The 12,465-nt window shown below is 37.5% G+C and overlaps 1 protein-coding gene across 1 annotated transcript in view; it reads left to right on the forward strand.

Moving 5' to 3' along the window:
* The first annotated feature begins 507 nt into the window (after positions 1-507).
* Positions 508-12,465, forward strand: part of cnksr2b (connector enhancer of kinase suppressor of Ras 2b) — a 113,857-nt gene continuing 101,899 nt past the window's right edge. The window contains exon 1 of the mRNA XM_056446841.1: positions 508-969. Within this exon, the coding sequence (XP_056302816.1) occupies positions 906-969 (64 nt within the window). The 5' untranslated portion in view covers positions 508-905. The remainder of the gene's footprint in view (positions 970-12,465) is intronic.

A 12,465-nucleotide genomic window follows, 5' to 3' on the forward strand; every position in this document is an offset into this window, starting at 1 on the left:
ATTAGGTTCTCTCAAGAAGCGATGCCATCATTTATTCAGCCTTATGTTGTTTAACACCCAATTTAATGTAATTTCCATAGAAAAATAGGATTTGAGACATATTTTAGGAAGTGGCAGTCTCAGTCATTCAGTTTTATTACAAAATTTCCCCTGTACTCACCCTCAAATCTCCTTTTATGCATCAGAAAAGAACTACTTTGCTCTGTTTCTTTAATCAAGACATGAGGATTGGTCATTAAATTGAAACGCATCTAATCTCTAAAATGAAAACGATGGGTTCAAAGTAAACAGTCGCTAATTTGATTATGCAAATACAATCAAATAATAGCGTTCGTCCCTCGGTGTTTATTTGTGAGCGTGTATTTAAAACTGTGGTTTGCACACTGCTCAATTATGGAGATGTTTCCGCTGCTTGGCCCTCATGACGGCTCATTTGCCAGAGCCAACGACTGGCAAGAATGAACGAGGCGCGAGTCATACGAGTGTGCGCGACGGGCGCGCGTGCAGACCACTGTTTACCGCGAACAGCTTGAGACGAGGCAAACAGCTGCGTGGATTCAGCCTTTCTCTTATCTACGGCTCAACATACATACAAGACGAGGAATGGAAAATGTACAGACATCGCACCGTGAATGAATATGACAGAAATGAGGAAAAACCCTCGCGCAAGACCCAGAGAAATCTAGCATTTTCTTTCCTGACAGCTCGTTCACAAAAGACCAGAGCGAAGGAATGCAGAGCGATGCTTTGAACTTGAAAGACCATCAACGCTTCGTTTGCAAGAACCAAGGCAGAATTTGCTGGGTAAACATGCAGAGGATGAAAAACAGGCAGACATCCTTGTGAGTGTTTCTGAATCGCTGCTTTCGCACCTTTATCTGGCACCGTCTGCAGAAACTTCCACAATGGCTCTGGTCATGGAACCTGTAAGCAGGTGGTCAACAAGCCAGGTGGTCGACTGGATGAAAGGTATGCATTTTAAATTCGCATGCATTTTGCTGTAGCAATGGAGGAAATTATTGTGTATCAAATTAGGGTCACCTGTGTACATTGTTTGTGCTGTATGGTAATGAATTTATTCACATTGTCCATGATTTGCGTGTTGCGTGCGTTTGGGATTTAATTGAACTCGTTTTAATATAACGTCACTGTGTATCAAGACGCGACATGGCGCGCGCTCGAGCTGTCATTCATTCAGTTGTATTATATACTGTGCTTATAGAAAAGGCTGTTATTAACTGATGCCGATGTCGACATAACACATGCAAGGTTTGATACATCAGAATTGGTTTATAAATCATGTTAATGAATGAAGCTGGTTGAGTATCACGTCATCTCGTCAAACAGAATGTAAAGTGACGGGTCACGTGGAGGCAGAGCGATCAGCTGGGGTCCCTCTGGCAGCCAAATGCTCAATGGCCCCTACATGGGCACTTAAAGTTAGAAAAATGGGTCTTTTCATGAGCAGTGACTGATGAACACAGTGTTTCCCCACACAGACACAAAATAACACCACGATACAAGCATCATACAATGCGAGGACAGAAATATTAAATTAGTGGAGCTTGGTGAAATAGGATGAACCTCAGTGTAGGCTACAGTGCTGGAAATTAAGAGACCGCTTCAGATTTTTTGTTTGTTCTCTCAATTTGCCAGTAATATGTATGTTTTGAGTAAATGTTTATTGGTTTTATTTGAATTATGCACAATTTATATATATATATATATATATATATATATATATATATATATATATATATATATATATATATATATATATATATATATGTACACACACACACACACACACACACACATATAAATATATGAGTAGTTTATAACACAGATGTAATACAAGGTAAATTATTGTTTTAATTTTAGCATCCACTCTTCGCTCTGTTTAATTATTTTGATTTTAGCTTTCTCTGTGATTTACATGCAAAAAAGTAGTCTTTGCAGTATTTTGTTAGGTTAAATTGCACATATTGTCCTGTTTATCAGTTATGATTTTTATTTTCAGTAGCAAATATTATGTAACATGTTTTAGCAATTAAAATCATTATTTTTACAGTGATAAGTATGCCATGTTGGTCCATTGGTTTATTTATTTTCATTTTAATGCCGTATGCTGTATTCATGGAAAGAACCGGTTAATCCATACACAAATCTTTCTTATAAGTCAGCAAAAGGACAACTTAGAATCTTTCAATCCCCTCACCTGCCTGTCTTTGGGCTGTGGGAGGAAATCAGAGTAAACCCACGCTAGGAAAAACAGGCAAACTCAAATGCCTGCTATCAGTTCATTTACTAGTTACTGCAGCATTAAGAAATAAAAATGCTCACTTAGAAAGCGACCATTGTACTGACATGCCAAACAACCATCTACAGTTGTTTTGTTTTATGTGCCGTTTGCTCATTAAAAAAGTTTCACAGTTATGCCATATAAGAACCATTTCATTAAAGAAACTTTCAGTGAACAATTCTATGGAACAGGGCTTTCCAAACTTCAGCCAGCGACCCTCAAAATTTCAATTCCAGTGACTCGCGACCCCCACTATCCTCGGAGGTGGTTATAAACATACAAGTGTTGCACACGCATCAATAGGAACTATATAAAAAAGCTTATTGACAACCCAAATAAGTGTAACAGCCTAACAACCATATCATTTTTTACAGTCATTATTTTTTAGTTTAATTTAATGTTAACCTCACTTAATGAGAATGGTGGCCAATGTTTACAGTACAAGACTATTCTTGGTTTAATTTTGGAGACCACCACCTGGAGATCACCCTCCGTGTTCGGTCTTGATCTTTATTTTTAATGTACGTGAGTGCCGTCAAGGTGTCTAAGTTTAACATTGTCCCGTAATATTAATCTACTGCAACTATTGCTTTGTCATCAATAATGTAGCATAATAACCACAGGCATCACAATCCAATGAAAAAATTTGCATGCTGTTGTTTTTTATCTAACTATTAAAAGCCATTTTTACTTCTGTATGTTATGGATAAAATATGGTAATTCTAATTGTTTAATAACATATATGAGATTTTTGGAAATCACCCCAGTGAACACCCCACCCCCCACCGTTGTCTCATGACCTCCACTTTGCACTTTGGCAACCATTGCTATAGAAGAATTTTCATAATACAAAGAACGAATATGAAGATTTTCCACTATAAAGAATCTTTTGTGGACTGTATGCTACTCTAAAGACTCTTTATGGAAGTCTCAATGCTAATAAAATACATTTATTTATTTTTTGAGAGTGCTGACCAGCATAGACGTCAGTTAAATGATCTGTTTGCTATAATGCTGTTAAAGGAGACACAATGAGGAAACGATCTCATTATAGAACAGGACTATTATAACCTCGTAAATACATTTGCTGTTAGGTAAGGTGAACCCTTACGAGGAAGATTATTTGGGTGTAATTGGCTGGTTTATTTTTCTCAGGAGTTCTAGATGAAGCGAGAGAAGAGCCGAATGCAGTCATTTGTAATTCAAATGAGGAAAGTGTTCCACTTGGCTGAATGTTTCGCCTTTAAGTAATTATGATCCGACAAAGTTAGATCAGCATCTCCATCTCATTTTTCTCGCTCTGAGAAAACACAAAATAGGAACTGGGAATAATGTGGGAACGTGCGCTTTCTGGTTTTGAACACACAACAATGTCCACTTGTATGCTTGCGTGTGTTGGTGTGGACATCTTGGCTTGAGTTGTGTTTGTGTCAGATGGCGTATGATGTGTTCGAGTTGGTAAATATTGTAATGGCTCATACGGACGATAACAAACCGTGTGCATTCACTTGATTTTGATGATGTGTATTATGTGGTAACACATGTAGGCAAAAAGCTAAAACTGTTTAAAGTCCAAACCTCCTCATATTCGAGCAAGTCTGAACTCTTTGGGAAGGATAAGCGAGATGCGAGATGAAAAGGCAGTGTAGGATTCATAAAGAATTATAGCGAGGCAATGTTCCTCCCTAAGGGAATGCCAGGGAGGCTTTCTTATGCTGTTTGCACACTAAAAGCATGCTCACGAGCGCGCACAGTCGCTCAGTGAGTTAACCTCTCCTGAGGGTCATAGAGAATTTTAAGAAGCTTCAGACATTTTCGTGACATGGCCAATACTTCGCCGCTGAAAAGCTGGAGAATTTTTATCGGCATCTGTCTGTTATGTGCAGAAAAAAACCCTGCAAGCTGCTGTATCAGCTGCTTAGACACAGTGAAGAGTGAAGGAGAATGTGTTTGTGTGCGTGTGTATCAGTGAAAGGCTGTGTCAAAGCCCCGTCGGGCTGATGGTGTCTGTTTGTATCTGTGTGATTGTTGTTAGAGCTTCTGATCAGCAGCAGGCAATAATGCGTTCACTGTTTGCACTCACAAAAGAGATAGTTTACTCTAAAAGGACATTTTGCTCTGCTTTTTTCCATAGATATGTTATCATACTTTTATGCTGATGTCATTTTATGGAGCTTGACAGCACTTAGTCATCATTCACTTTCAATATATGCAAAGTAGATTAGAGGTTATTGTTTTTTTACAGTACTGGTAGTAATATTTTTTAAATGGTACCTGAACAATGACCCACAAAACAATGTGGGATGGCATTAAAGAGCCCCTATTTTGCATTGTAAAAGGTCATATTTTGTTTTTGGGGGTCTCCAACACAGGTTGATTTGCATGCAAGGTCAAAAAACACTTCCATTGTCTTATAATATGAATTTATTTTTACCCTATTATCTGAATGACTCCCATATGATTTGTTCAGCGATTCATTTGTTCCCAAACCCCTCCTTTGCGTGAGGCTAATCTGCTCTGATTGGTTCGATGACCCAGTTTGTTGGGATTGGTTGACTGGGTTCAGCGTGAGAAATTCCCACCACGGCTATGAAGTAGCACAGAGTATGTGTGAGCCCAATGCAGGAATGCAATAAAGCAATGCAGTTAATCACAAGCATATTACTTTACTCTTAGACTTAACCCCAAGTAATAACAATGACACACATTCAGTATTAATCCACACAGTGGCAAAAGTTGAACTATTTTGAAAATTGACAGTGCAGCCTGTGTGTAGAAATAGCTTATGGTGGCCATAGCAAAGGCAAACTGCAGAGGATCGCGAGTTCAGAAGCGCATTTAAATCGGTAATGAAAGGAAGCATGCATCACATTTTTAACGTTGTTTTGAACGCAATACGTGAATAACCCCATGCAGATTTAACCTGAGAGATACAGAACAAGCACTGATCTATAACAGATATGTGATTACAAGCGAGTCATAACCATAGACTGTAAAAGATATGGACGTAGTATCCGTGACTTCACCCATAGATTTCTGAACACTGCAAAAGAAGCTACAAGTAGGCGCGGCCTATGTGTATGGATGTTTCCCAGTACTGAGTTGCAGCTAGAATGGCATCCGCTGCGTAAAACATGTGCTGGATAAGTTGGTAGTTCATTCTGCTGTGGCGACCCCGGATTAATAAAGGGACTTAGCAGAAAAGAAAATGAATGAATGAATAAAAATTTTTATTACATTTAACAAAAATTTTTAATGATTAATAATGCATGAATGTAAAAATATATGCCATATTCAACACATTTGCATATTAAATGCACAATAAAACTTAAGCCACATATCCCAACTACAGTAATTCAATCCTAAATACAAATCGCAGTACTTATTTATAATGACAAAGTAGTCTGTTTTCTTGCTTTGCTACAAAGCCAAAAATCTGATTTCAGCAATTCTTTTGCAGAAATATGACAATATTTGACTTCAATGGAAAAAAAATCATCATCTGGATTTTATTAGTACATATTAGTGTTGTACAATATTGAAAAACCTTCAATAGATTAATCAAATAGCTCTATTTGAAAGACTTCATTCATTTAGATAGATTGGGATGATCAAGTCTTTTTCTATGCAGTGCATTTGCTTAAATCATAATAAATTACAAGCAAATATACATTAATAGAACTGAAAATAAACAGCGCTTTATGGTTTTCTGGAGAATCTAGCAGTGTTCAAGTACAGAAATTGAACAATCAAACATAAAATTTCATGGTCATTATTGTATAAATTATTTAGAAACAATATCTTTAATCGGGGCGACACGGTGGCTCAGTGGTTAGTACTGTCACCTCACAGCAAGAAGGTCTCTGGTTCTAGCCCCGGCTGGGTCAGTTGACATTTTTGTGAGGAAAGTTTACATGTTCTCCCTGCGTTTGCGGGGGTTTCCTCCTGGTGCTCCGAACTGAATAAACTATATTGGCCGTAGTGTATGTGAGTGAATGTGAGAGTGTATGGGTGTTTCCCAATACTGGGTTGTGGCTGGAAGGGTATCCGCTGTATTAAACATATGCTGGATAAGTTGGTGGTTCATTCCACTGTGGCGACACCTAATAAAAAAAAAGGGGACTAAGCTGAAAGAAAAGGAGTGAATGTATGAATATCTTTAATAAATAATCTAATCCTGCAATTTGACTATTGCGGATACACAGATTGCAATATCGATGCTCAAACCATATATTGTGCAGCCCTAGTACACAATTAATTTAAAGATTACAATTTGATAGAATAGTTCTAAGCCTGATGACACAGACAGTTTATCATGCAATAACTTGCTGTGTCTGTGCGTCTTCAGAAAAGCTAAGATTGATTCAAATGTCTTTGTACTCGTTAAAAATACAGTCACTGATCGAATAGGAATCATCCATCTGAATTTCAGCACTGGAGGCTTCCCTTAGCACAGTGATATAAACAGTCGGTTTCACCATATCAATTTGAGTCCTCATCCTTTGAAAATGCAGGCAAATTGGATTTGCTTTTGCAGTGCAGAAAACTGTCTTCTTGACATGTAGACAACATGACTGAAACACTTCCAGGCCTCAGCTACATGTACAACCAGTGCCTGAGCATCAAAGTAGATGCTGTTAATGAGCAGCAATGAATACCATAGACTGGCATGATGAAAATTGGTTTCAAACCTTCATAACTTTGTGCAGGAAGTAAAAGCTTGTTTGAACAGTTCAGAATTGGTTCTGTCTTTATAAACAATGACAGCTTTCATCCCAGCAAGCATTTTTGTTTTTAAAAACGTCTAATAGATGTCTAATAGATGTCCAAACATTGGTTAAAACAAGGCTAAATTTGGGCTATCAATGAAAATCGAACAGACATCTAAGAATAGCCCAAAACTAGACTAGTCATCAAATACAAAAGAATAAATGGCTACAAGTGTAAATATAAAGTGTAGATGTCTATTAGATTTTCACTGACAGCCCAAATTTAGCCTCATTTTAGCCAAGTCATATATGTTTAAATGTCTATTAGACATCTTTTAAACATAAATTGTTTGGTGGGATTATGTACTTTATATTTGAAACCCTTTGCAGATTTACATTTACAAACAGCTATTTAGAGGCGGTTTAAGCTAGCACACCATAGCATGTGGCACACCTGTGATCAGCCTGCATGCTACAGTATATGCTGCCCACGTAGACTCACACAATGGCACTAATAGATTGACTAGGACTGCAATCATTTCACTTATGCAGGTCTCAGGATGATGTGCTGCTATATGTGAAAAATGTCCTTAGAACACCCTTTAAGTCCTCATCACTGGATTATGTCTTCACAGCTTTGCATAGCAGCATACAGTGTAATCATCTTGTCTGTTGTTTGTTGTTTTTGGTATTTGGTCGTTTAGTGTGGCTTGCTTGTTTTTGATGTCGTTTGGGATTTGAGTTTGAAGGTACAGCTAAGATTTTTTTTATTTGGGCTTATATATGGTTGCAATTAAAGATATAAACAAATATTACTTGCAGCAAGTGTCACTGTCATGCATCTGACCCCGATAAACATGCCTTGTGCCATGCCTTCCCTGCTTTAGGGGCTTACCTGTAATTGCGTTTACGATGGCAGTGTTTAAACAATAAGTGCAACAACAGTAGTGGTAAAAAGTTCACAAATAATTCAGGCATTACTGGAGGCATTATTGCTAATGAGTTAACTTTACTCCAGCATCCAGCAAAGTGTTTTGCCGCTGAACACTGTGTTTTGCTGCTGCGCACTGTGTTAGTTTGGATATAATTATGGTGATCCATTTTAGCATAGATTGAATAGATTTTAGTAAAGATTTTAAAAGGGATATCCACAATTGCTCTCTGACTGGTCATCTGTACTATTACATACACTGAAAAAAAGGATTAATTGGATTCACTAAATTATTTTAAGGTAAGTGGTTGCAAACAATTTATATGGGCTAAATTTAAACAAACAAATACAATTTTGTGATTTAGTATCCAGTGAGCTGCAGTTCTGTTGGTGCAAATGTCTTGTTGATGACAGAGGTCAGAGGAGAATGGCCAAACTGTTTCGAGCTGATAGGAAGGCAACAGTAACTCAAATAACCACTTGTTTCAACTGACGTATGCAGAAGAGCATCTCTGAATGCATAACATGTCAAACCTTGAGGCGAATAGACTACAGCAGCAGAAGACCACACCTGGTGCCAAAGCGTGAATCATCTTAGACTGGTTTCTTGAACATGACAATGAGTTCACTGTACTCAAATGGCCTCCAAAGTCAACAGATCTCAATCCAGTAGAGCACCTTTGGAATATGGTGGATCAGGAGATTCGCATCTTGGGTGTGCAGCTGACAAATCTGCAGCAACTGCGTGATGCTATCATGTCAATATGGACCAAAATCTCTGAGGAATATTTCCAGTATCTTGTTGAATCTATACGCCACGAAGGATTAAAGCAGTATTGAAGGCAAAAGGGGGTCCAACCCAGTACTAGTAAGGTGTATCTAATAAAGTGGCTGATGAGTGTATATCATAATTGTTATTTTAAAGATGTGTAAGTTCACATTCTCAAGCATATCCATTATTTTTACATAAGCTTAACATTTAAATGACAACTCAAAACTCATCTCTATCATGAGCACTTGACTACATCCTAAAAAAATCACTTTCCCCTCTCTACCCAAGCTCTTAGTTTTCTAAGCAACATCAGTACCATTAGCACTTCTTGTGTGTATACCTCTTGATTATGAGTCTCATTTGCAAGTCACTTTGAACAAAAGCGCCTGCTAAATGACTAAATGTAAATGTACTTTAAAAACATGTCTTGAGTGTTCAAAATCATTCCCTGTGTGATGATTCTCTACATGGGTTTTTATGTTATGATACAGTTATGATACAGTCATATAATATCACATAAGCAGGAGTCCTATTTTCTTTAACATCAGTGCTTAATCAGAAATTTAATAGTGATTTTAAACAAGGTTTAAATTTATTGAGTTGTATTTTATATACAGTGTTGTCTGTTTTTTTTCTGTTTTTCCTATGAAAATTGTTCAAAAGAAAACTAAAGCAGAGCACAACACTGCATTGTTTCATTCCTGAATTCATGAGTTTTGAATGAATCATTAGAGTCAATGGTTCAGTGATTCACTCATAAAGAGGGGATTCTTAATCGGAAGGATGCATCCTAGTAAGGCTTTGTATTTAGACTGCCACATTACAAGTTCTATCGAAGGATGTCTCAATTTGAAATATTATTAGTACACTCAAAAAATCACATTTGATGTGGGGATACTCTTCCCGAGGCCCTCAGACTATGCTAAGTCACTGATTCGATCCAAGACCAACGACAAGATGATCCCAAGGTTTCCATAACCTGGACCAGGCCGTATCCTGAGCAGCTACTGTGGTGGTCATGGAGGAGTGGAGAACATGAGACTGATTCCTGTGACGCTCCAGAGACAGACGAGTCTTCCCTGAGGCCAGCTTCCAGCCTCAGCCGCTGAGACTGCAGCTCTGCACAAGACGTTTGGCCAGCGGAAAAATTAAACTGGTCGTGCCCAACTGAGTCTGGTTTCTCTCAAGGTTTTTTTTAGTGAAGTTTTTTTCCCTCTCCGCTGTCGCCACTGGCTTGCATGGTTCAAGATCTGTAGAGCTGCGCATCGTTGGATTTGCTCTTCAGTGTTTCGACTCTCAGTAGTGATTATTAAACCACACTGAACTGAGCTAAACTGAACTGAACTTAAACACTGAAAACTGAACTACACTGTTCCAATTTACAATGATCTTTTATGTGAAGCTGCTTTGACATAATCTACATTGTATAAGGGGTATATACAAATAAAGGTGAATTGAATTGAATTGATGTTAAAATACTTGTTTAAAATGAGCAGAAATAACACAATTGTTGAGGTTTTTTGGGGGACAACTTGTTGGTTTATGTTTAATCTACTTAAATTTGTAAAAACTAATAAGTTTACTTAATTCCTTCGTTTTGTCCCAGCAAAAATCGATTTATGTGGAACCCAGCATCTTTACAGTGTAGTAGGTTTTCATTTCATGTCCTTTATTTGGCCTATTTTGAAGCATGTGTCCTTTAATCGCCTATATAATAACTAGATGAAAATAAATTTGCGCTGAGCTTTTTATCACATAAATAGAGTTGTAATTATCTATGTAATAATTATTTTGAACAATAAGGCATTATGCTTTCTATTGGTTAGTGATTAAGTAATCACATAGTGTTGAACTGTGGGAATGTAACCCACAGGGAGAAAAAATGATCTGTATTTCAGTAACAGTCAATTCTTGCTTTTGTTGCTGAGCAGGAATCTTGCGTGGAAGACTTAAAAAGACTTAAAGGACACATCCTCACTTGGCTGTGGAGGTGTTAGAAGAGCTGAGGAGGAATGAAGAAGCACCCTTTAATTGTTTTTTTTTGTTTTGTTTAACTGAGTCTGAGATATTTTTTTATTATCACACACAGTATAGATATGTTAGGGATATTATCAGTGTGACTTACAGTATGTTGTATGCAGTGGTGTAGTCGGGGCTATACGCACGTATACGCAGTATGCCTACTTTTTTCCACTAGCTGTTTGGGTATTACGACTTCTGAGGATCAATAATTGCGTATACCCCTCGGTATACTCACTTGTTTTGCTGATTAGACTTCCCTAATTTATGTGTATTCGCATCCCCTTTAACTGTATACCAAATGTCTTTTTAACTCTCATCTTAATTTGTTTTTCGAAGTCAACTGAATGATGTCTCGCTGAAACGTTCAGGTAAAATTATAATACAGCATGGGCGGGTTGGATGTTTAATAGTAAACCACCTTTTTTGGTACACACCTGGTTGTATGGGTATATTAGTGGGATTTTTTAACCCTTCAAAAGATTTAGGATTTTCAAACAGCTGTAACTCGACCAAATATTGTCATATCCTTTCAAAACTTGCAATGCTTATTTATTCAGCTTTCAGACAATGTATAAATCTTAATTAGCAAAACTGACTGGTTTTGTGGTCCAGATTATGTAAAGAAATTATTACTTTTATTCAGCAGAGGCACCTTACTTTTATGAAAAGTGACAATGCGGATATCAAACAAACAACAAAATATAGCTTTCCCATCAAAGAGAAAACAAATATTTAAAAAATATATCTTATTTTAGGGGCGACATGGTGGCTCAGTGGTTAGCACTGCGGCCTCACAGCAAGAAGGTCGCTGGTTTGAGTCACAGCTGGGTCAATTGGCATTTCTGTGTGGAGTTTACATATTCTCCCCGTGTTGGCGTGAGTTTCCTCTGGGTGCTCCGGACCAAAGACATGTGCCATAGCTGAATTGAATAAACTAAATTGGCTGTATGTTTGTGAACGAGTGTGTATGGATGTTTCCCAGTACTGGGCTGCAGCTGGAAGGGTATCCGCTCCATTAAACATGTGCTGGATAAGTTGGCGGTCCATTCTGCTGTGGTGATGTTACACTTTTACTGTTTTTTTTTTTCAATATGTTTGTGTCACGGTTGCGGGTGTGTGCTCTCTTTCTGTGGTGTTTCATGTAGTTGTCATGTTGTTATGTTTTGCTTTACTCCACATGTCCTGTGTTGCGTGTCTGTGTTGTGATCACATGTGTTGATTATCTAATGCCGATCAGCTGTTCTGATCAACAAGCTTCCGCTGTGCTTAATTCAGTTGCGCCTATATCTGAGCGGCAGCCCTTTACTTTGTTGGCACATTATTGTTTGTTCACGGTGTTTCTGTGTTTTGTCATGACTCTTGGACACCCCTGAGCCGTGCATCCGAAACTTTATTTTCACGCCCTGCTACAGCACGGATCGTTTGATTTATTTATTTTTTGTTTTGGACATTTTTGCACTTTTTTGATTAATGACCTTTGGTCAAATAAACACCTGCAATTGGATTCACCTTTGTTTTTGTTTTTGATTATATCGTGACAGTTTGATTAAATAAATGACAAGTATAAACTATTTTTGAATGTTAAATTTTTACTATAAACTGTAAATTACCATATTTTACTGTGCTATTTTACACTGTAAAAAATCTTATGTGCGATTTACTTAAAAATAGTGGTAACACTATTGCACATGTTATTTTTAAGTAGTTTTCAAGACTTGATTTTTTAGCA

The sequence above is a fragment of the Danio aesculapii genome, chromosome 21 (assembly GCF_903798145.1).
Source record: "Danio aesculapii chromosome 21, fDanAes4.1, whole genome shotgun sequence".
In the NCBI taxonomy this organism is placed as follows: Eukaryota; Metazoa; Chordata; class Actinopteri; order Cypriniformes; family Danionidae; genus Danio; species Danio aesculapii.